Source organism: Pecten maximus, chromosome 18 (assembly GCF_902652985.1).
Source record: "Pecten maximus chromosome 18, xPecMax1.1, whole genome shotgun sequence".
In the NCBI taxonomy this organism is placed as follows: domain Eukaryota; kingdom Metazoa; phylum Mollusca; class Bivalvia; order Pectinida; family Pectinidae; genus Pecten; species Pecten maximus.
In genome coordinates, this window is record NC_047032.1 from 18,512,700 (window position 1) to 18,540,692 (window position 27,993).

The following is a 27,993-nucleotide window of genomic DNA, read 5'->3' on the forward strand; positions in this document are numbered from 1 at the left end:
TATCCAGTTTTCAGGAAAACGACTCTCAAGTTGAATAGATTAATTGAAAAACATAATATACATTCTTTTGTTATTATTGTCATAATCGTACATACGGAGATATTGACGATTATTTTCCGCCAGCTATTTTTGATCGTACCTGTAATAAATACCTACTGATTTTCAACATACAGAAATCGCATTTCTGGCGCAATATAAAAGGCAAAAAATGTTTCATACGTTTTTCGAAGCACAATATAGAGTTATATCAATCAATACAGACGATGTAATTGTGAGGGGATACATATATGTTTGTTGTGTTTAATATGTAGTTCCTATAATGATCAATAAATTACTAAAGTATATTGCTAACGAAATTGTAAAAACAATCCGCACGACAATCGCGTCAACAGCCTGACAATTGACTAGAAGCAGATTGACGCAATTACTGCCTTCCCAGGATATTCACCACTATCCATTACCTACATGCCTGGAAGGTGTTCGAATTATATTCATCATTTAATGTGCGTAGTATGCCGTCCACACGTCCAAGGAACGTCTGCGCTCTTAAGAATTATGTCATTGAGGAAAAATTACCTAGTAGTTGACTGTTTGCTTAATTAGTTCTCCGTACGGCAGAAATATGCAAGACCGTACACAACATAGGGTAAACAACATAGGGTAAACAACATAGGGTAAACAACATAGGGTAAACAACATAGGGTAAACAACATAGGGTACACAACATAGGGTACACAACATAGGGTAAACAACATAGGGTAAACAACATAGGGTACACAACATACAGTGTACACAACATAGGGTACACAACATAGGGTAAACAACATAGGGTAAACAACATAGGTAGGAAAGTTGCAATGTTAATGTAGAGTCACCCTGGACTCCTAAACAACACCAAAAGCTGAATAAATCAATTTGAAAAATACTGAAGCACATGTTGTTTCTTTATTGTAGAGGTTTGGGTAAAGAAATCCACGTCAGCACGTGTTTGTAGTTACTGACCCATTTTAATTAATATTCATTAACTTAAAGACTTTTCCTGATTAATATTTTTTGAGTTCGTAGTCAAACAATTTAGAGTTTAAGGACAGTTTCTTTGCTAAAATTGGTATCCTTAAATCCAATTCGTTTGTTTGTCGGTATTCTGATCCAAACTATTCAAAACCATGAAATCCGTATTTAAACAATATTTTATCAGCAATGAATTCGTTAAATATATTAGGCCTGTTCAAATAAAACAAAAAATCGTTCTAATGAAAATTTATAACTAGACTATACTCTATCAAAACTCTACAATTACGCACGAAATACTAGAATTACGCTTGAGTGAATTAATAAACAAATGCCTTTGGGGTTGGTTACTACATGACAGTAACCACCCACTCTCACAAATAACCTAATCATGCGTGCAATTCATATCTGCAGATATTCTTCATAACGAGATGATCTTTTCGGGACAAGGGGAATAACAGCAAACCCTCAGGTGTTTGTGATGCCAGGTGCAAAAGGAACTATGTTAACGGAGATTTTATGGATAATCGTTACCTGTATTAACATGATACCTGGACAAAAATTGATGACTGTGGAAAATGCTCACGCGACAGGTATGTTAATTATGTCGACTGCTAGCTCCACTCACACCGACTTTGGTATACATATCCTGTGGAATTACACTCAGTTAAGCTTACGAGTTGTCATTTCTAGTTTCTCTTTGTTTTTGTTTTTGAAAGATTTATTTCGATCTTAACACGATAGTTCCTGAGTTTTTTTTTTCTAAATCTCGGACAAAATGGAAACAAATGTTAAATTCCGTTTATCAATCCATGAATGCGTATGCTTTAAAACAACTGATGTTGATTAAAAAATGCTGATATTTTCATTCTTTTTTTCTATTTAAAAAAAATCTACGCTAAAATGACTGAAATATATTTGCCTCAGTTATTTCATTCAATATGTCACCTTTTTTCCTATTCTCCTCTTATATAGAAACTGTTACTCTTCATGGAGATTTTAGGCCGATTCGGCAAAGGCGATCAACTGATTTTACGTTTCCCTCAACAATCCATCTGAAGTTTACTATGAATGTGAACGACAACGTTAATGTCATCCTGGATAAAAGACATCTACCATATGTTCCCTCCATCAATGGAAATACTAACAACGATGAATTGCAGGTAGAGTTTAGAGCAATCTTGTGTATGTCATATAAACCATATCTCGGTTCATTTTGGGTATATGAATAAACCACACACAAACACAAACACACACCCTCACACACACACACACACACACACACACCCACACACACAAAAAAAACATTTAAAAGAAGTGAAATAAAGCATTACCAAAACACTACCATTCTCCAACGAAACATTGGTTACAAAATACTCATCCTTAAGAAGACTATTGCTTCAAAAAAGTGATTGTTTCATTTGAAATTCCAAACGGGATAATTCACCAACCGCCACGCCTGCACGTGATGTGTGTTTCTGATGTAGGGAAACTTAACTCTTCTATCAATCAGCATAATAATATCATGAACATACATTCATTAAGTCGCAGTTGTTGTTTATCTACATAACCGTCTTTATATATCAAGTGAGTTGTTGTCTCTTTGTACAACCGTCTTATTATAACCTGAGATGTTGTTTCTCTGTACATCCGTCTTATTATAACCTGTTATGTTGTTTCTCTGTACATCCGTCTTATTATAACCTGTTATGTTGTTTCTCTGTACACCCGTCTTATTATAACCTGTTATGTTGTTTCTCTGTACACCCGTCTTATTATAACCTGAGATGTTGTTTCTCTGTACACCCATCTTATTATAACCTGAGATGTTGTTTCTCTGTACATCCGTCTTATTATAACCTGTTATGTTGTTTCTCTGTACACCCATCTTATTATAACCTGAGATGTTGTTTCACTGTACACCCGTCTTATTATAACCTAAGATGTTGTTTCACTGTACACCCGTCTTATTATAACCTGAGATGTTGTTTCTCTGTACACCCATCTTATTATAACCTGAGATGTTGTTTCTCTGTACACCCATCTTATTATAACCTGAGATGTTGTTTCACTGTACACCCGTCTTATTATAACCTAAGATGTTGTTTCTCTGTACAACTGTCTTATTATAACCTGAGATGTTGTTTCTCTGTACACCCATCTTATTATAACCTGAGATGTTGTTTCACTGTACACCCGTCTTATTATAACCTAAGATGTTGTTTCACTGTACACCCGTCTTATTATAACCTGAGATGTTGTTTCTCTGTACACCCATCTTATTATAACCTGAGATGTTGTTTCTCTGTACACCCATCTTATTATAACCTGAGATGTTGTTTCACTGTACACCCGTCTTATTATAACCTAAGATGTTGTTTCTCTGTACAACTGTCTTATTATAACCTGAGATGTTGTTTCTCTGTACACCCGTCTTATTATAACCTGATATGTTGTTTCTCTGTACAATGTACACCCGTCTTATTATAACCTGATATGTTGTTTCTCTGTACACCCGTCTTATTATAACCTGATATATTGTTTCTCTGTATACCCGTCGTATTATAACCTGAGATGTAGTTTCTCTGTACACCCGTCTTATTATAACCTGAGATGTTGTTTCCCTATACACTCGTCTTATTATATATCCTGAGATGTTGTTTCTCTGTACAACTGTCTTTTTATAACCTGAGATGTTGTTTCCCTATACACTCGTCTTATTATATATCCTGAGATGTTGTTTTTTTGTACACCCGTCTTATTATAACCTGATATGTTGTTTCTCTGTACAATGTACAACTGTCTTATTATAACCTGAGATGCTGTTTCCCTGTACAACTGTCTTATTATTACCTGATATGTTGTTTCTCTGTACACCCGTCTTATTATAACCTGATATGTTGTTTCTCTGTACACCCGTCTTATTATAACCTGATATGTTGTTTCTCTGTACACCCGTCTTATTATAACCTGAGATGGTGTTTCTCTGTACACCCGTCTTATTATAACCTGATATGTTGTTTCTCTGTACACCCGTCTTATTATAACCTGAGATGCTGTTTCTCTGTACACCCGTCTTATTATAACCTGAGATGTTGTTTCACTGTACACCCGTCTTATTATAACCTGAGATGCTGTTTCCCTGTACAACTGTCTTATTATTACCTGATATGTTGTTTCTCTGTACACCCGTCTTATTATAACCTGAGATGTTGTTTCTCTGTACACCCGTCTTATTATAACCTGAGATGTTGTTTCTCTGTACACCCGTCTTATTATAACCTGATATGTTGTTTCTCTGTACACCCGTCTTATTATAACCTGAGATGCTGTTTCTCTGTAAACCCGTCTTATTATAACCTAATATGTTGTTTCTCTGTACACCCGTCTTATTATAACCTGAGATGTTGTTTCTCTGTACATCCGTCTTATTGTAACCTAATATGTTGTTTCTCTGTACACCCGTCGTATTATAACCTGAGATGTTGTTTCTCTGTACACCCATCTTATTATAACCTGAGATGTTGTTTCTCTGTACATCCGTCTTATTGTAACCTAATATGTTGTTTCTCTGTACACCCGTCTTATTATAACCTGAGATGTTGTTTCTCTGTACATCCGTCTTATTGTAACCTAATATGTTGTTTCTCTGTACATCCGTCTTATTGTAACCTAATATGTTGTTTCTCTGTACACCCGTCGTATTATAACCTGAGATGTTGTTTCTCTGTACACCCATCTTATTATAACCTGATATGTTGTTTCTCTGTACACCCGTCTTATTATAACCTGATATGTTGTTTCTCTGTACACCCATCTTATTATAACCTGATATGTTGTTTCTCTGTACACCCGTCTTATTATAACCTGATATGTTGTTTCTCTGTACATCCGTCTTATTTAACCTAAGATGTTGTTTCTCTGTAAACCCGTCTTATTATAACCTGATATGTTGTTTCTCTGTACACCCGTCTTATTATAACCTGATATGTTGTTTCACTGTACAACTGTCTTATTATAACCTGAGATGCTGTTTCTCTGTACACCCGTCTTATTATAACCTGATATGTTGTTTCTCTGTACACCCGTCTTATTATAACCTGATATGTTGTTTCTCTGTACACCCGTCTTATTATAACCTGATATGTTGTTTCACTGTACACCTGTCTTATTATAACCTGAGATGCTGTTTCTCTGTACACCCGTCTTATTATAACCTGATATGTTGTTTCTCTGTACATCCGTCTTATTATAACCTGAGATGTTGTTTCTCTGTACATCCGTCTTATTATAACCTGATATGTTGTTTCTCTGTACACCCGTCTTATTATAACCTGATATGTTGTTTCTCTGTACATCCGTCTTATTATAACTTGAGATGTTGTTTCTCTGTACATCCGTCTTATTATAACCTGAGATGTTGTTTCTCTGTACACCCGTCTTATTATAACCTGATATGTTGTTTCTCTGTACATCCGTCTTATTGTAACCTAAGATGTTGTTTCTCTGTACATCCGTCTTATTATAACCTGATATGTTGTTTCTCTGTACACCCGTCTTATTATAACCTGAGATGTTGTTTCTCTGTACATCCGTCTTATTATAACCTGATATGTTGTTTCTCTGTACACCCGTCTTATTATAACCTGAGATGTTGTTTCTCTGTACATCCGTCTTATTATAACCTGATATGTTGTTTCTCTGTACATCCGTCTTATTATAACCTGAGATGTTGTTTCTCTGTACATCCGTCTTATTATAACCTGAGATGTTGTTTCTCTGTACAACTGTCTTTTTATAACCTGAGATGTTGTTTCCCTATACACTCGTCTTATTATATATCCTGAGATGTTGTTTTTTTGTACACCCGTCTTATTATAACCTGATATGTTGTTTCTCTGTACAATGTACAACTGTCTTATTATAACCTGAGATGCTGTTTCCCTGTACAACTGTCTTATTATTACCTGATATGTTGTTTCTCTGTACACCCGTCTTATTATAACCTGATATGTTGTTTCTCTGTACACCCGTCTTATTATAACCTGATATGTTGTTTCTCTGTACACCCGTCTTATTATAACCTAAGATGTTGTTTCTCTGTACAACTGTCTTATTATAACCTAAGATGTTGTTTCTCTGTACAACTGTCTTATTATAACCTGAGATGCTGTTTCCCTGTACAACTGTCTTATTATAACCTGAGATGTTGTTTCCCTGTACAACTGTCTTATTATAACCTGAGATGTTGTTTCTCTGTACACCCGTCTTATTATAACCTGAGATGGTGTTTCTCTGTACACCCGTCTTATTATAACCTGAGATGCTGTTTCCCTGTACAACTGTCTTATTATAACCTGAGATGTAGTTTCTCTGTACATCCGTCTTATTATAACCTGAGATTTTGTTTCTCTGTACATCCGTCTTATTATAACCTGAGATTTTGTTTCTCTGTACATCCGTCTTATTTAACCTAAGATGTTGTTTCTCTGTAAACCCGTCTTATTATAACCTAAGATGTTGTTTCTCTGTACAACTGTCTTATTATAACCTGGGATGTTGTTTCCCTGTACACCCGTTTTTATATATAATCACAGATAGTGTGTCTCTTAATGAATTCTTATCTAGATAGTAAATCTAATATTGCAACATTTGAAACCAAATATTAATAATTACAGAAATTTGTATTCAGGATAACTATATACAACAAACCATTCACTACCTTCGTTTTATCTTTGGACTGCTGTAGAATTATGTAGCTGAATTATTTGGTTGATTTTTGCATTATGTCTTTTGAATCTGTGTTCTTCCTTTTGATAGCAAGTGTTCATAATACATCAATATACATTTTTATTAGAATGCCTATGATTTGATGCGATTCATTAATATTGAAGTGTTGTCTTGTTGCAGAACCACGCGATTTACCAGAATCCGGCCGAAGGAGCTGCTGTGACTATGAGGTGTCGTTACAAGCACGACAGTCCATGCCAACTGGTAGGCCCTGTGTGAGATGTAAATGTATATAGTTTTATAGGACGTAATTTAAGGGTAGCTTACGTGTTTGTTGTATGTGTACATTACATGTACATTTTATGTTGCTTACAGATATATATATATATATATATATATATACATACTTAATGTAGAGGGGCCAAGGTGGTCGAGTGGTTAAGGTGTCCCGACATGTACACTTTATCACTAGCCCTCCACCTCTGGGTGGCGAGTTCGAAACCTATGTGGGGCAGTTGCCAGGTACTGACTGTAGGCCGGTGGTTTTTCTGCGGGTACTCCGGCTTTCCTCCACCTCCAAAACATGGCACGTGCTTAAATGACCCTGGTTGTTAATAGGACGTTAAACAAAAACAAACCAAACCAAACTTAATGTAGATTTTATGTTTGTTTCATATAGATAAAAGGATGTTGAATATAAATTGTATGTATCGTTCATGTAGCTTAAAATGAATACATATATACATCATGTAGTTCACATATCATGTATATGTAGTATGACTCTGTCAATAGGAGAAAATCATGTCAGATGTTTGGCTCTTTAACGACCTATGTATATTGGGAAATATACTGATGAATTAAGTTTTAACAGTAAAACATACCAAAGTAAAACAAAATAAAATAAAATAAGATAAATATAAAAATAAAACCGACAAACAATCAACCAAAAACCACTCATTCAAGGAAGACAGATGATTTGCGGGTAGATACCTCAAGTTTGGCCATCTCCATGCAGCGTTTCAAGATGTCGACGTTGATATGACGATTATGATTATGTTATTGATTCTAAGAGAACTACAGAGTTGTCAACATATGCTTTTATTAGGGAATCATATACATTAAAGCCAAGTGATGAACTAAACTGGGCCATACGTCGGCTTAGACCTGGGCTAAAGCTCTGATACCTACGTGGGCACGAAGGAACTCGAGATAGGTTAAAAGAAATATCGAAATATTGTTATTTACTTTTGACATTTTTATTCAGATTTTCCAAATAAAGTAATAACATGATACAGAAAGAAACAAAGACAACTTTCACACACACTTACATACACAGACTGTATACATATATAACGTACATACACAAACTGTATATATATATATATATATATATATAACTTGAGTTTAGAGTATGTAGCTTAGCTATAACTAATAGGTGAATAATACACGGGGAAAAAACTTTCATAGAAGTTAGCATATGGTATAAAATAATATGACAGAGGTGATGACAAAATGTATGAATCAATTCTTTCTGTCTATTGATCAAAAATATTACGAAAAAGCCTCCATTTGTGAGTGAATAAAGTGTACCTACCATTTATGGTTGATGTATATTTTCCCATATATATCGAAATCTTGATGGTATATACAAGAGACCATAATTCAATAAATTTCATGATTTTTCAAAATGGATTTTACATCAAATGAAAGATTATCGTGTAACTGTTACGATTAAGTGAAGATTTTGTTTACCGAATAAGCGATGGATGTTTTGGAGTCTGGAGATATCGTAGATAATGGAACTGAATAAATAATTGTATGTACGAAATTCGGCCATTGGTATAGAGCAAAGAGCTATGGTATTTAAAAGTTCAGACATTCAGAAGCAAAAACACTTGTGGAAAGACACTGAGATTCTGGCTGAGAGGATGTGTAGAAGATCTCACGTTTTGGCCTAAATTTACTGTCAATGCAAGACTTCCTATCCTCAACACTGCATATAAAGCAACATAATCCATCAACAGCACTGTTAGAGCTATAACCGATTTCACACGAATATTGACAGAATATTCCTAGAAAAACCTTCCACGCATCCAAGGAGCACGAAGAGAGAAAACAACGTCGATGCTGATAAAATATAGGGAATCAGAAAGCAAAGAAATGGTCTCCGAAATAAACGATTCCTGAAGTTACCGAATAGCATCGATGACGTCATTCCAATTTTTGGATGTTGTTTTCCTAATTCATATATATTATTTATATTTATACTTCAATGTATACTTACTTTTTTAATTAAGTTTTCTATGGTTTCTTTTCATTTTAAAATTTGGTACCTATCCCCCAACATGTTATTGTGGGCAGAATTGTATTTGTTTCGATGACGTCGGCAGAATTGTATTTGTTTCGATGACGTCATTCTTTTGTATGTTAACAGTATGGCACGATTAGTCACAGGGGCCAGGTTTATCAAATACAGGCAGTGAGTTACGGAGAGGATAACCTTCATGAAATTGTCAGACTTGACATAGAAAAAAGGACATTTCTAGGATTACAGAAACCTGGTGGGATATTTATCAACTATAACTATCGATATTGAATTTGATATGATTTTGTTTACATGGACCAGGAACAGAATTTATGAATTGTATTTATGCTGTAGAAAGTGTATATCCTTTTTTAAGATAACAATATTTAACGATAATTCATATAAAAATAAAACATTTAAATCTAATCTGCTACGTCTTTCTCGAGCTATTCAGGGAGGTCAGAGTTCGAAAGTGTTGCCATTTCTAGAAAGCTTAAAGATTGTTAGGAAATTGGCTTCAATAATATTCATGATAACAATAACAGGAGCAGACAAAATATACTTCTTAATTACTTTATAATGAAATCAGTTTGATAAGTTTAATAATTTGGATATGAGGAAATTAAAAAAAAAATAATGAAATAGGTATGTATAATCTTCAAACATAGCATTGTTGGTAGGAATAAGGGTTACGGTTATACATATTACAATACAAATAAACTGTTAAGGCTTACTATCGAGAGATTAAAAATACCTACAAAAGAAACATATTTCATAAACATTCAATAATATGTATACTATATATAAGAAAATTGTTCCTATTGCTGTTTCCTTCGATATGTACCCAATCATTGAACCTCTAGAATCAAAATTGACCAAAAACACTTATCACCTTTCAGCACAGAGCAAATCCACACAGAACAGACAGAAGCGTGATGTGGGCGATGTTGTCGTCCTAACCAAATACGTTGCCGAAATGTTTCTTTGGTTGGATTACGTTATTTACACCAGGTAATGTAACCATACCTACATCAGGTAAACATTTCGTCAATATTAATCGTTTCCATTGATGGGTTTATGTTTCAATTAGTTCACAATGCTTCTGTTGGAATTCATTCAAAGTAAATATCATTATTTTATCTATAGCTTTAATTTTTTTCAGATGATATCATAATGATTATTCATGTTTGGTTTAGTTTTTAACTTTTTTTATATATAGATTTTTTCAATATTTGAAAAAAATAAAGATATACAGTTGGTAAAATCAATTCGCATTCAAACCACTCCATCATCCCTTATGGTACAATATACATGTATTAATATTTATGCATTCAAAGAAAAATGAATGTCTTCGTGTTTGATCTGAATAATAAACACCAAGACACATTGGTATTGTAGCTGTCAGACTAGTCGGATATACAGTGTGTTCAAAGGTCGGTCTGTATGTAAATGAAATATTTTATAAAAAAAATAAATCCTCGAAATAAATTCGCGTTCAACACATTGTATATTCGTGATTCCAGTTTTGTATTGGGTAGTATCAACATATGTTACAGATAAACGTTGATGCCATTTTATCATTTAATGGACATTTTTATTTTATACTAACACAAGATTCATATATCAAATCGTGATGCACCGACAGGGGTGGGTATTCTTGAGTCGAAGGAACACCGTTGTTCTCTCTTACTGAAAGTTTTCTGTTCCAGGAAATATGGCCGCCGATAAAAGTACATAGATGTGAACTATACAGGAACATTTTTTTTATATGAAATACGACTAGTTCTAATATAAAATACAGCGAAAATGAAACCGCGAGAATGATGGACATTCTGATCGACAATATCTATGTAAAGTTTGGCGACCAGACCTTCTAACAGACAATTGGCACATTGAAACAAACTGTTGGCTGACTTGTTTTCATACAAACTGATTATATTGAAGGGCTTGCCGTAACAGGTAACATATACCTTGCACAGTCCTTCAATTTCCCCTATAGTTATATTGACGATGTATTGTCTTTTGATAACAAGCTCTTCAACAGTCTGCAACAGCTTACCTCGATCTTCACTAACAACGTAACCAATAAGGGAAGCTTATATCTAGACTGTATGATAAGCGTGATGTCAGTTTCCCAAATGTTAACTTTCCCTTTCTAGACAGTAACATTACTGCATACCCCAACATACGTTGTTTACGTGTCCCAGTCAAACTGATATTTAAGGACTTGTTCCCATCATCACGATTTTCGAGACAGATGTCAATGACTGACGGAAATGTTTCGAGCGATGCCAGTTGACGAAGAACATTAGAAAGATTTATGGTCGAGATAATGGTCACGTTTAGAAATTGTCTATTTCCTTATACGATATGGAGTCAGAAGTCTTGGATACTTTTCAATATGTCGCATGATTCCAATGACACCACATGACTCATTAGAAATTGTAACCTTACAGTATTTGACTTAGATTTAATTGGTGGGGGTCGTTAATGAAGTAGACATTTGTATGGCGGGTGTCGTTAATGAAGTAGACATTTGTATGACGGGTGTCGTTAATGAAGTAGACACTTGTAGGGCGGATGTCGTTAATGAAGTAGACGTTAGACGCTTACCCTTCCGGAACGCATGGTCATATTCCCGTTGTACATTTTCGGGAGTCTCCATGAAAGTCTATACATTCCTATATACTTTGCATAATTGTATCTATGTTGAGTTTGAATAATATTTGCTTATAATGTCGATAGTCTTTGTAGTTTCGGTTTTTTTTTCTCTGTCTCACAAATTGTATACTGTTTATGTCCATATTTTAGCGATAATATCATTTAAGGACCTTTACCTCTGAAAACAATGCCTTGAGGGATTTGATCCAACTAGCCGACATCCCGAAAGATTGTTGTTGTCAAGTATTACTGTGATTGAGAGTCTGGAAAAATATAAACCCGAAGGGTTTGTTGATATTCATTGAGCTGATCCCAAACAATATTTACGTTCTGAAGAAGTTAATTTTCACTTTCGTTTTGTTTCAGGTTTCTGGAAACAGCGGGAAACAACGAAACAGAGGCAGATCTTAATATTGTGACATTTGCAATTGGCATTATGAATGAGGTTAGTTTTGCATGGGCTTATTCTCCTCATTCTGCGTTTCGATCTTTTTCGATCATGTTTTGTCATCGTATTCTCCATTTTACGAATACTGACAAATATTAAGTATTTGAATTTAATAGCCATTTTATTTACATACTGGGGATCTTGTTGCAGGTTGACACTAGAGCTCGTAACCTTCAAACACAGGCCATGGAAATGGGAATTAGTAATGCAGCAGACTTCGACCTCAGCGTCATGTTGACCGAGCTAGTGGTTTGTAAGGTAACATCAGTGCTATCATATCATAAACAGTCCTATTGCGTTTATCATATTGCTATTTATATATTGTATACATACATAATTTGATGGTGATAGGGATGCTGTATAGTTATCAGATTTCACAGGGCTAATATTTCGCGGTTGTCCAGATCGAAACTAGTTTTCTCATCAGCTCTTTATAAACATTCTTTACATTTTTTTCCTTTGTGCATATAATATAACCTATTAACTGGGTATCTAATTATCTCGTTATATCTAATGTTCACTCGTACAGCGAAGTTATAAACCCGCGAGTATTACAAATATATGCAGTAAGTAAATTGTTATATCCAGTACATGGTCATAACAGCATTTACGTCGGGAGAATTGTAGTGTCATCATGTGTACCATCAAGGCGAAGACAATATGTCATAATGTGATATTGTGTCGCGGAAATGATCCAATATCAATACTAAACATTGGTTTCATTGAATATATTAATGAAATATTTGGTATCAGTATAACTCCCTAAAAATAAAGTCGTTTAATAGAACAGATAGTTCCATTGTCACTACCTTGTTTTTAATTGTGAGAACATAACAATGCTTGAGGTCGATATCTATTTACATATCAGATAACGTTTACTCTTCCTCAGTTCCTGGTCTTTAAAGTTCATATTTATCAATGGTTACTATGAAAACTGATGTTTTGATGATAAATTTCATCTGTTTTATTAAATTTGAGTTAGATTTACGGTTTCAATTTTACAGACCTCTACCTTTTGTGTATGGTCGGAATCTCCAGATTACAATATCAACGGCGTGTTACAAACAAATGCACTACTTGCTTTCATAGCTACACTCATATTATACAAAAAGACAAACTACGACTTCGCTGTAGGATTAACTGGGTAAGTTCTGATGGAGTTATATTTGTTGTTTTCTCCACAGATGTAAAAGTAAAGAGTGTAATGTCACATTACTAGATCAGACTAGCGGTAATTTCCCTTAAGCCTAGTGGTTTGGTTTGTTCGGTTTGTTTTTGTTTAACGTCCTATTAACAGCCAGGGTCATTTAAGGACGTGCCAGGTTTTGGAGGTGGGGGAAAGCCGGAGTACCCGGCGAAAACCCACCGACCTACAGTCAGTACCTGGCAACTGCCCCACGTAGGTTTCGAACTCGCAACCCAGAGGTGGAGGGATAGTGTTAAAGTGTCGGGACACCTTAACCACTCGGCCACCGCGGCCCCTAGTGGTAGGATGCTCTTAGGTTGCTTTAAGAGTGAAAGGTTGCTACAAAATGTAGTTCCAAGCCTGGCACGAGCTAGCAGGGTATTTTTACTACTATTACAGATATGGTGCCGATGACCACTCCAAGTGAAGCTAGAGAATATTGAGAGGCTTCCTCTGAGCTAATGAACTTAGGTTGTGGTTGTCTTCGGGGGCAAAGACTTTGTAAAGGAGGGAGTAGTGTAAAATTTGAGGGTATAAGGTCGTCTTCCTAGCTCAGACTAGCGAGAAGTTCCCTTAATCAAGCCTAGAGGTAGAATATTTTCCTTGAGAGCGAAAGATCGCTAGTTTGAAGACTGGCACAGGTAGGGATTTTTTCATTCCTATTACACAAGTACCTGTAATTATATTGCAGAAGGTATTTATCCACACATATACATTGTATAACACCTGCTATTATTGTGTTTGTAATGTTGTGCTAACACACTTCTATAAAAGGTTTCACGTAATACTGTACACCTGCCTGTATATTGTCAACTAGTGAGTCTTTAACCCACTGTCGAAATTCTAACAGTCCTTTAGATATATCATATGTTTTCACTTTCATCTGAACTTATCTTTTCTAAATTAAAGTTGTTCTGTATAATGGATATGCTGTTGTATAGTTTGGTATCAGAGATGATTGAGGTATCGATTTCTTTTTAAGAAACTATCGTAATAAAGTTTACCTAGCTTTCAAAATTCTGGTGACGTCACTAATTTTGACGTACCTCGCCATTACTGTAAGCAAGTGTTTTGCAGCCAAACAGCAGTATGCTTATGAAAAAAAAAAAAAAAAAAATCAAAAATCGAGCAGACGAGTTATCTTATATCTGATCTTCTTGTTTAAGATTTTTCCTGTTGTTACTGTTTTCGAGATCTGATATGAACTCTATTTTTGTAATGGTATTTTTTTTCTACATTATGCAGTATGCCTTTGTAATTTAAACAGAGCACGATGATTTGAATGTAAAACCTCCGTTTCAATGTGGAATATCATATTTTGATATAAATCAGTGTCCCTTCAACGGACTGGGCCGATCATAGGCGAGGTATCTCAGTTGGTAGAGTGTCCGTCTAGAATTCGGAGGGTCCTGGGTCCGAACCCTGGTCTGGCCGATACATTTTCCCTTTCTCCTGTTACAAAATTTGCGAGCTTGTCAGGGCCTTGTTTAAATCATTGGGAATACACGTAGGAAGAGATTAGGTTTAGCAAAGGGATACCGGAACTTGTGTTTTTCGGGGGCAAAGACTTGGAAAAAGAGTGAGGAATGTGGAGGAACTTGATCGAATACGGAGACAGGCAAATAATCTCTCAAAATGATTATACAGTGTACTTGATATCAGATTTAACGTCGTAATTTTCAAAACAATTTATTGAAAATAGAATTAGTTCATTTATTCCAAGGTAATAGAAATTTTAAATCATTGTAATTTTGTTTCAAGGAACCCGCTTGATCACAGGCAGAGTTCTTGTTACAAGTCTGTCATTTATAGAATATTAACAAATCTATATGAAGATATAGCCCGGTTTTGAATCCCAATTTCCCCAGAAAACATATATATTGATACATAATCTTTGTTCTACAAAAAATCATAAGTGATACTTTTTAATTTAGTTTATTTTTTTTATTTTTTTTTTTGTTTAGTTTTTGTTTTTGTTTAGTTTTGTTTGTTTGTATTTTTTTGTTTTGTTTTTTTGTTTCTTTCGAAACGAAAATTTCAATGTCTGGAAGATTAAATCTACATAGACGATGTGTTTAGCACATATTCAAATGCGCGGAGAGGTAATATACGTGTATATCTGGTGAAATTCATTGTCGGTGTCAGTGTTAAATAGTTTCCTCCTGTGTATTTTTGTCCCCGAGGTCTACCGTAATCTGCATGGCACGTTTTACTTCATTTGAAAAGTATCGCGATTAAGAACAGAGTTATGTATTTGACATTTATTTTTAAATACATTACTGAAAATACTGAAATTTATTGGATCATAGAAGTATAAGACCTCCCCATCCAGATTTTTAACATTGATTTTGAGGCCATAGTTACATTTGTCACCTCCTTAGTATCACAACTTTAGATCCTTTTCACCACTGACAAAAATAGCTGTGTGATGCGGTTTAGTTTATTTTGACTGCTGTGTCGAACTCTGGTGTTGTATGGTGCTATTATTTACACACCAGGCCAACTGGATGAGAACTTGAAATATGTATTTTAGATGGTTTTATTTATTTACATTTTGAATTATTTGAAAATATCCGAATTTGAATCAGCATTGAATATAAATATATTAATTTTCTAGATATGACGTTTTTGATGACAGACATTCAGATACAAGCTGTGGTAAGTACGATATATGTTGAATGTATTCTTCATATGCAGTAATGTTATAAATAACAATTTTATAATATGATCAATTCAGTAACCAATATCTTACAACATAACAATTGAGCATTTGTATTTACTAGAGTCATGATTGAAGGAAATGCATGTATGATATATAGCCTCTCGGAGTTATCTCCCTTGATACACAAAATTGATAGCTTTTGCATTGTGAAGACGTTCAAAATAAAGTACAAAACAATCATATTTACATTGGGGTACCACAATACAAACTAACTAGAAAATGCCGAGTTTAAGAGGCTGATAAGATCATCCTTGCATTCTGGTTATGACGTCATAATTGTAGCCAAAAGAGAGGGCGGTCAGTTTGTTCACACTGCAGGTAATATAATGTGTATGCTTTGTATGGCTGTCCTTTGACGTTCACAACGGTTACAAATTTTGTACAACATGACATGAAATGATTTTTTTTTATAAAACGAGTCTTAGAAGTTTGTTTTTTTTTCTTTTTCTTTTTTTTGCAACCCTTGGCGAATATATTCTGTATGTTTATATCACAGAACTCAGAAAATGACATTTTGTCAGGTTATACAGTCAAAATGGGGACGGTAAAATCAAACTGAGGTAGCCCCCTTTTTGCGCCATGACGTAACATGATATAATTCATGACGTAACGCCATTGTCAATATCAAAACTTTACAATCTATTTAGTCTGGTGCAGCCATACGTTCCAGGGTATATACCACTGAAATAACATATACACAAATATATTGAACTGGCGATTTCAGTGAACACCAAGCCGATTATTCGCAATATATAACTACTATAGATATCAAAGCAAGGCTGTAAAAATGTAGAAAGCCTGCGCTATTTTTGTAGCACCATTTTCAAACGTATTTGTACAGAAATGAATTGGCACGCCCACATTATTTTCTATAGAAGTAATATACACACGTTTTTATTAACGCAATCACATTTTAGCTCAAACATTCTAACCCTGAAATATATAGTATTACAGTATTCTTAGACTAATTCTTAATATTTCCCTTGTAAATTTGATTTTTTTTTAGGTGTATATTTTTTGGATAACCAGATGTGTGTAGCCGAAAACTTGACCTTTGTATCTAGTGTTACCAAGGCAACAGAGGGGGGAGTGGGCTTCAACGTAGCGCACTTTCTTGGAAGGCAGTAAGTAGAAACAGTTATGATTACAAAATCAATTGTGTAGTTCACCAGTCATTAGCCGTGTCTTATCACTGGAGAAGTGGTATGCATGTCAAACACATTTAATACAATTCTTTTAAAATTAGTTTCCTGATTTCCAAAGTCTTGCACGATAGAACAATTCATTTGTTACAGGGTAGACGTTTGTATCGTATATATGCGTTATCTTAAATATCATATTCATATTAAAAAAAACTTCAATTCGTTTGACTTTTGAACATTCCTTTACTCAAGCACGACTTACCTACCACCTCATTAGTATAATCAAGATTGTGAGTGATATCAATCGTTTTATTCGTGGATTATAGCAACAGCTACGGTTATATGACAAGAACTCAGAAGAAAGGGTAGACAATAGAGGAAGAGGGATATAATTTCAAATTAAGTCTTGATTAGATCTGCTTAAGTTCTGTTTATATTCCCGACTAACATTCGTCAGGCTTGTCCGTAGCTTCACTGACGAGCCCTACAAGGACAAAACAGCTATGTATTGCAGTTGTATTCATGGCATAAACTGTAATGTATAGATCTATTACTTAATTGACAAAATAAATAAATAGTTGAATAAATAAGTAATGAATAGATACATGAATAAAATGAGTCAATATGTTCTGGTAATCCTTTGTAGTATTGGAATGATCGCCGACGTGTCTGATCCTGGTTGTAATGAGGATAATTTCCTTAGTTCTACTGACTGGTCACCTGGAACCTCTGATAAGGCGTCACATCCCTTCCGATGGTCCAACTGTACCATCACTCGAATCTACGCAAGTGCTCAAACGTGAGTATATAAAAAAGCTGTTCTCGAAATTACACTACGGATCACTCAAACAACCTACATGATGCATATATGCATTCTTTGGCTCCCTAAACGTTATTGTGTCTTATCAACGAGACATTTGGTTTGGTTTTTGTATTTTTAAACGTCAACAGCTAAGGTCATTTAGGACGGCATCCCATATGAGCGAAATGCACACGTCTGGGGAGTATGTACATTTGCCCTCTTGTGATCTTGTGATAACGATTGTTATGGCGCAGAACTTGATGCCGACCTATCATGCTGAATCACTGAATCAATTAGAGGGTAAAAACGGTTTGACACCCCTTGGTATTATATCAACGTACAGATTTTAGGCTTATTTTGTCCACGAATTGCTTTCCGATGATTAAACATGCAGGCCACATTTAAATTCGTATGGCCTTTTGTATATGTATGTTAAATGTAAATTTGAATTGAAGCGTGTAAGCATTTGTACCTGCTCCGAATATTTACACATACATGTATACATTGATAGAAATTGAAAATGAATAAATTGTTCATACTAATGTTAATACAGTTCGATGAAAAGAAATATGCATTCGAACTTGTAGAAAAAATGCGCTGGAATTGCTCAGCCATGTAATTCAATTTGGAGTATTCTGCTTTATAAAAACAACATAGCCGTCTCAAAGTGGTAAACAAACTATTATCCGTGGTTATTGGGCCTTCAGTATCACGCCCATGTCTTCTCAAACTTCCTGGTGAGCATACAGCCGGAGATGGCGTTTCGTCACTAACAACTTACACACGACATCTATTACACTGTACACGACATCTATAACACTGTACACGACATCTATAACACTGTACACGACATCTATAACACTGTACACGACATCTATTACACTGTACACGACATCTATTACACTGTACACGACATCTATTACACTATACACGACATCTATTACACTGTACACGACATCTATAACACTGTACACGACATCTATTACACTGTACACGACATCTATTACACTGTACACGACATCTATTACACTGTACACGACCTATATTACACTGTACACGACATATATTACACTGTACACGACATCTATTACACTGTACACGACATATATAACACTGTACACGACATCTATTACACTGTATACGACATCTATTACACTGTACACGACATATATTACACTGTACACGACATCTATTACACTGTACACGACATATATTACACTGTACACGACATCTATTATACTGTACAGGACATCTATTACACTGTACACGATATGTATTACACTGTACACGACATCTATAACATTGTACACGACATCTATTACACTGTATACGACATCTATTACACTGTACACGACATCTATTACACTGTACACGACATCTATTACACTGTACACGATATCTATTACACTGTACACGACATCTATTACACTGTACACGATATCTATTACACTGCACATGACATCTATTACACTGTACACGACATCTATTACACTGTACACGACATCTATTACACTGTACACGACATCTATTACACTGTACACGACATCTATTACACTGTAAACGACATCTATTACACTGTAGACGACATCTATTACACTGTACACGACATCTATTACACTGTACACGACATCTATTACACTGTACACGACATCTATTACACTACACGACATCTATTACACTGTACACGACATCTATTACACTGTACACGACATATATTACACTGTACACGACATATATTACATGTGCACTGTACACGACATCTATTACATTGTATACGACATCTATTACACTGTACACGACATCTATTACACTGTACACGACATCTATTACACTGTACACGACATCTATTACACTGTACACGACATCTATTACACTGTACACGACATCTATTACACTGTACACGACATCTATTACACTGTACACGACATCTATTACACTGTCAGGACATCTATTACACTGTACACGGACATCTATTACACTGTACACGACATCTATACACTGTACACGACATCTATTACACTGTACACGCTCTATTACCACTGTACACTGACATCTATTAACATTAGTACACGACATTCAATTACACTGCTACACGACATCTATTACACTGTACAACATCATACACTGTACACGAATCTATTACACTGTACACGAATCTAATTACACCTGTATCAGACATCTCTTACACTGTACTACGGACTCTATTAACACTGTACACGCCATGCTATTATACCTGTACACGAACATCTATAACACTGTACACGACATCTATTACACTGATACACGACTCTATTACACTGCTACACGACATTCTATTACACTGTACACGTACATCTATTACACTGTACACGACATCTATTACACTGTACACGACATCTATTACACTGTACACGACATCTATTACACTGTATCACGACATCTATTACACTGTACACGACATCTATTACTACTGTACACGACATCTATTACACTGTACACGACATCTATTACTACTGTACACGACATCTATTACACTGTACACGACATCTATTACACTGTACACGACATCTATTACACTGTACACGACATCTATTACACTGTACACGACATATATTACACTGTACACGACATCTATTACACTGTACACGACATCTATTACACTGTACACGACATCTATTACACTGTACACGACATCTATTACACTGTACATGACATCTATTACACTGTACACGACATATATTACACTGTACACGACATCTATTACACTGTACACGACATCTATTACACTGTACACGACATCTATTACACTGTACACGACATCTATTACACTGTACACGACATCTATTACACTACACGACATCTATTACACTGTACACGACATCTATTACACTATACACGACATCAATTACACTGTACACGACATATATTACACCGTACACGACATCTATTACACTATACACGACATCTATTAAACTGTACACGGCATCTATTACACTGTACACGACATCTATTACACTGTACACGGCATCTATTACACTGTACACGACATCTATTACACTGTACATGGCATCTATTACACTGTACACGACATCTATTACACTGTACACGGCATCTATTACACTGTACACGACATCTATTACACTGTACACGGCATCTATTACACTGTACACGACATCTATTACACTATACACGACATATATTACACTGTACACGACATCTATTACACTGTACCCGACACATTGACTCGGTCCCATACTGTGTCGGTAAAATCAGGTTTCCCTGTACCCGACACATTGAGTCTGTCCCACAGTTAGATTAAAGAGTTTGTTTGCTAACGTAAAAAAACAATCCTACTGGTTTCATGTATACATTTGTATTTTATCGGTATATAATGGTATGCAAATTTTATTTGGAGTTACTTGCGGAATATCTCGATTTTTATAAAAATAGTAATCGTTTTAAACCCCTATACATAGCCGCCAGAGGAGCTCCTGATTTTAGCGATAGGTAACATGTATAACTATTTACTGATAACACATTACATAATATATAATTTAATATCTTAAAACTTTTAAATAACACCTCGGTATATTTCCTCTATCATGGGTATCCATGCATATCTGTAATATGTTCGCCTTTATACTGTTTTCAATCTCTGTGGTTTTGGTATTATATTCATGTAAACTATTTGAATAAATATAATTTTATGACCATGATCTCATTTGGAAACTTCCTGGTGCGATATGAAATCAGACGTGTTTGATACTAATTGAAATGTCTGGTGGTCAATTTTAGCAACCCTAGTTTGCATTTTGAAAATATAACTTAAACTGGATTTGACCTAGATTTGTAAGACGGAGGTCGTCGTGACCTAGATTTGTATGGCGGAGGTCGTCGTGACCTAGATTTGTATGGCGGAGGTCGTCGTAGCCTAGATTTGTATGGCGGGTGTCGTCGTGACCTAGATTTGTATGGCGGGTGTCGTCGTAACCTAGATTTGTATGGCTGAGGTCGTCGTAGCCTAGATTTGTATGGCGGAAGTCATCGTGACCTAGATTTGTATGGCGGGTGTCGTCGTACCTAGATTTGTATGGCAGAGGTCGTCGTAACCTAGATTTGTATGGCGGAGGTCGTCGTAGCCTAGATTTGTATGGCGGAGGTCGTCGTAGCCTAGATTTGTATGGCGGAGGTCGTCGTAACCTAGATTTGTATGGCGGACGTCGTCGTAACCTAGATTTGTATGGCGGACGTCGTCGTAGCCTAGATTTGTATGGCGGAGGTCGTCGATGAAGCAGAAGACGCTCACCCTTTCGGAACACCTGGTCTTATTCTCTGTTCTTTTTTCAAAGTTCTCTTTGTTTTTTGTTGTTGATATTTTGCGCTCGTTTTATCAATTACAAGTTAGAATTTTGTTATCAGGTCAGTTTTCTCCATATATTCAAGAGTCGAGGCGGATACGACTTTTATAAATCTGATGATACACTTTCATCACTAAGGTACATGTGTGAGGTTTGTGTTTCCCGGGAAGATAAGAAACAGGCCGATCTGTGCTGTCGTGGTTATGTCCTTCGGCGAGACACTTTACCCCAATTCCTCTGGGTGGCATGTGACAAGCCTACTATATGTTGTTCAGTGAGGTAGTCACCAACTACTACGAAAAAAGACACCTTGCCTGAAAATGGCCCTGGCTGTTAACAGGGCGAAAACACAGCAAGCAAACAGACAAATATGTGTATGCCGTAAAGTTTAGGATTGCCTCCATGTATTTATTTCTGGCTGTTTTCCCCAGAAACAGTGAAACCACAGATTTTATTAAAGGGAAGACTCGATCCAGTTTTAATTTACAGTGATCAGTCAACCGCTGATGTTTTTATAAAAAGTCAGTTAATGTCGGACGAAAAATAGGTCTCACAATAACTCCAGGTCTAGTAGAAATTTTGGCTTCATTTATTAAAAACTCTAGATTATGATATCATTTGCATCACTTTTCCTCTATACAGCGTGACGTCATTTACATATAGCGTCACCATTGTGTTCCCATAGATACAAGCTATTGTCATGATGATTATGTATGCGCCATATTGTTGTAATGTCTCTTTTACATTAAAAGTAAAATTATTTGTCATTTGCTGTTTTTAAAACAAGATTGGGCAAAAACGACTGCTTGCTGGAAAATCATTTTGTAAACGCCACGTACATAGATTTCCACTCTGAACGAGATCTAGGACGAGACTTGGGAGCAGATATGCAATGCAAGTACACTTTTGGCAGGGAATCAACATTTTGTGGGGTACGTATTGGTGTATTTGGTTTTGTCATACATGCATTTAGGTAGTAATCTGCCTTCTTTGAGAAGTCATGATCCTATAATTCTCAGAGGGTTGCAGACAAATCTAATAGCGCTCTGTCAATTGGACTTCTTCTTGTGACGTAACGACTACAGGCGACTGTTTCCGGCAAAACTATAGTTCGTGGTAATAAAAACAAAATTATCAATTCAATTTTAAACGTTTTAATCAATATATTCCAACGTGAGGATATTCACCTTTTATATAACAGAACGTTATTAATTGTTGTAGGTTACATTGATCAATCAGTTTGTATTACTCCGGTAGCATAAATTTTCGTGACGTCGAAAATACACTGATATAGTGACGACAAACGAAACGACGTCATTTTGTGATGACGTCACGAACACTGTTCTTCATATAACTACACCAATGGTACATATTTGAGAATTATGATATGATAGCTTTCTGTTTTGTTGGGTAAGGTTAGGTAGAAGTGACAATGCAGAGCATGACGCCAGTTGATGTATGTCATTGACGAGAGGATACAAATTGTTTAATCATATATTTGTAATACTCGGATGTCAGTTTATGATATATTTGTGATATTCAGACAAAAGACGTCAGTATATATTATATTTGTGATATTCAGACACATGACGTCAGTATATATTATATTTGTGATATTAAGACACCCGACGTCAGTATATATTATTTTTGTGATATTCAGACACATGACGTCAGTATATGGTATATTTGTGATATTCAGACACATGACGTCAGTATGTATTATATTCGTGATATTCAGACACATGACGTCAGTATATATTATTTTTGTGATATTCAGACACAAGACGTCAGTATATATTATATTTGTGATATTCAGACACAAGACGCCAGTATATGTTATGGTGGTATAAGCTGTACAACCCCAGGGACAGGTGCTTGTGAAAATGTTGCACTGTCCTTAGATGGTACAGAATGTCATACCCTGGCACAACCCTTACCCAAAAAGGTGAGTTTGTTTACTCTTTTAGTATATCAATATCTACTGTTCTTCTAACCCAGTAATATAATATGCATTTTGTATTTCAAAAAGACTATATTACCATATGGACGGATAAAAACAAAATGTAAACATATTATTAACTCTAAAATAAGAAATATTTGCAATGAAATTATCTAAGCCTTTTTTTCACATTGACGAAATTCAACTCTGATGCCGTTTAAATGGCTAAATGCAAAATGTTGTGTTTACATGTTTCTTCCATCACTTTGAAGTACACTGAATTCCCTATGCTTGCCAGTATTTTCTTCTAATATATCCGTATCACATGTTTGTACAACTAAGAGTTGCGTGATATAATTCAAGTAATTGTTTAATGTTTAAATCACTTGTAAACAATAAATTATTGTTTTTATCCAGAAGAATCTGTGTGGGTACTGGCGTTATAGTTTAGGAGAACAATGGAGTTTCGACATTTGTAAATGTGTTAAGTAGGCTAACATGGATATTAATATATCTCACAATTACTGGTATATGTTATGTATAATTAGGGGATAGTATGTTGTTTTGAGTGGCTATACTGGCGATTAGAACATGAAATTTGGTTTGAACTCGAGACCGATAGGTCGAGAGTTTAAACCAAATTTCATGTTCTAATCGCCAGTATAGCCACGAAAAACAACGTACTATCCCCATTCTAACACGTTTACTATCGCATATATTTAGATACATTGTTTTACATCGCTACAAGTACGCTGTTAAGTACTCTGTGACCTCCGCTAGTTACGTGTCATACTGTGGCAGATTGACCAATCAGAGAGAAGCTTTCAAAGTCGGTCAATTGGCCACGCCCATACTGGCGAGAGTTCGATCTGTATGTTGACGAAGCGGTGTATTTGGATTGTTGTGAAAGTCCTGTTACAGAAGATTTAACGACATATTTGGATTTATGCAGTATGCATAACGACATGGGCGTTTTGACAAAGTCAGAGTTGATGTGTTTCTATAGGCTCAATCGTTATGTGAAAGTTATCAAAACACGCGTTGCAAACGAATCGTGTTAGAATTCTGATTTTGGTGCATTAACGGTAATTACGTAGTATAATGCATTCTAACACGATTCGTTTGCAACGCGTGTTTTGATTGGTTGCGGACCGACTTCTAATCTGCGATAGAACCATGACATATCGTGTTAAGCCACGCCCCGTTTCTAATCAAAACAATATGGCGTCAAGTTCGACTCGTAGCGAAATTCAACACTCTGCACCATTTATGATTGATGACCCGTGATATTGGAATCGAAAGTGAAGAAATCGAATAGAATGAATTAACTTAATAAATTTAACAAAAATCGTTAACTTCATTCTTACCGTCATTTATTGATTGAAACGTTCATTTCGTCCGTGTGTAAGCATCTAAGGTCAAGTAAAATCCGAAATGAAATCGGTCTCGAGTTCAAACCAAATTTCATGTTCTAATCGCCAGTATAGCCACTCAAAACAACATACTATCCCCTAATTAATAGGTATTATCAATGTACTGGTTGGCTTGTTATTTTTCTTGCACTCTTGACGAAGTTTCCCCGTTCTTTACTTGCGTGAGTTTTTTTCTGTCTCAACCAAGCGTGAGATAGTTTGTTTGATTATTTTGTCGTACGATGATAGCAATTGTGACGTTAATGAAAAAGTCCATTTAGTACGAGCACAACCATATTCATGTGGGACCATGGTTTTACATCCCCTAAAAGCTCTAAGATGTCAGGTAGAACAAGTCATCACTTATTTGATGCAAATGGTTATAAGTCTATGTTTCTGTCACACACCTCTTCCTCGTGGTCTATCGTATTCATCATTATTGAAACATTCCCTCAACCTGTGTGCATCATTTTAAGTAAAATAGATACGTTTAGAAAAAGAAGTAATTTCACTTGCCTTGTTGGTCACATTACCGCTTCGGTGCCGTCTCCCCATATCCATCAATACCTCTTCAAAAATTGTGAGGCTGCACACGGTACTTCAAATCAAGATTATCAACTTGCATTTGTTGAAGGACAGGATAATCTAAGAAATCTAAATCGTTATTTTAATATTAACTGTTAAATGATCTCTTATGATTGGATCCACTGTTATATAGTATTTTTTATTTTTATTTCTGATATTAGAAATAATATTACAAACAATATAGATAGTATTTCGTTGTCTGGCAATAAGACATAATCAATTTGGACATATTTCCACATACACAAAATATTTCATTTCATTGTATTGTAAACCAAAAAGAGTATTACAGTGTATTTGTGAATACGTTTTGTCCTGTATGTATAGAGGTTGTATTTCAAACGCATGAGTGCAAGATAATGTATTAATACTATCTCAATTTCTGTGTTGATCCAAAAATGTTATATTGAAAGGAAATGACTTCAAACAAGTTGTTCATTTTGCCCAATTCCGTCGCCAAAATGCATTAAAATATGTTTGAAATAATAATCAATTCAGTACTAGTGACACGCCCACTGCACAGCCTACATATGTATCTGATATCCTTCATGTCATTTATTTATAGAATATTATGTATGACTAAGTTATCAAACAAGTGATGGTTTTTGTGATACACCACCTGAACTAGCAAATCAGTTGTTGATGCGAATACGAATTGGTCCCATTTCCTTTGTTCACGTCTCTTAAAAATTAAATATATCGACGGAATGTTTGCGTCTTTCAGATGTGTGAACAAGGTACATGTGTCTTAGTACCAACAACCACAACCACAACAACTACACCTACAACCACCACACTAACAACTACAACCACTACACCAACAACTACAACCACCACACCAACTACAACAACTACCACCCCAACAACTACAACCACTACACCAACAACTACAACCACCACACCAACAACTACAACCACCACACTAACAACTACAACCACTACACCAACAACTACAACCACCACACCAACAACTACAACCACCACACCAACAACTACAACCACCACACCAACAACTACAACCACCACACCAACAACTACAACCACTACACCAACAACTACAACCACAACGCCTACAACTACAACCACCTCACCGACAACTACAACAAAAACAACAACACCAACAACTACAACCACAACACCAACAACTACAACCACAACGCCTAGAACTACAACCACCTCACCCACAACTACAACAAAAACAACAACACCAACAACTACAACCCCCATAGCAACAACTACTACACCCACAACGCCGACAACTTCTCCCACACCGTCTACACCTTCTCTTACATCACCGAAAACTACCACAACAATACCATCAACTACTACAATTATACCAACTTTTAGATCTACAACTACTACACCTACAACTACCACATTTACACGTTCAACTACTTCAACACCGACCAATTCACCTTCACCTACCACAACCACGCCGCAATTTCTTTCTACGACGAAATTAAACACACCAAAAACTACAACCACAACAAAAATCCCAGTGGTAACGAGTATCACACCACCACGACCAACTAAAACTTCGACAAGTACTTACTCGGTACCTTTATCCTCATCCCTAGTTACAGTACCGTATAACCCGATAACCCTTGTACCTAGAAACTTGCCGATATTAGTTAATCGTGTGTCATCTTCATTATCTGCCTCTCACATGGGTAGTTATACAGAAACAGAGATATTTACGAGGTAAAATAAGTTATA

At 35.6% G+C, this 27,993-nt stretch overlaps 1 protein-coding gene across 1 annotated transcript; it reads left to right on the forward strand.

The window, feature by feature from the left end:
* Window positions 1-1,555: 1,555 nt before the first annotated feature.
* On the forward strand, window positions 1,556-27,982 carry LOC117316284 (cell wall protein DAN4-like). The gene is made up of 8 exons (XM_033870821.1): window positions 1,556-1,604; window positions 6,922-7,005; window positions 9,946-10,057; window positions 12,074-12,152; window positions 12,306-12,413; window positions 13,160-13,299; window positions 17,852-18,004; window positions 27,442-27,982. Exons 1-8 carry the CDS (start codon window positions 1,556-1,558, stop codon window positions 27,980-27,982), a joined length of 1,266 nt encoding a protein of 421 aa, XP_033726712.1.
* Window positions 27,983-27,993: the final 11 nt, after the last annotated feature.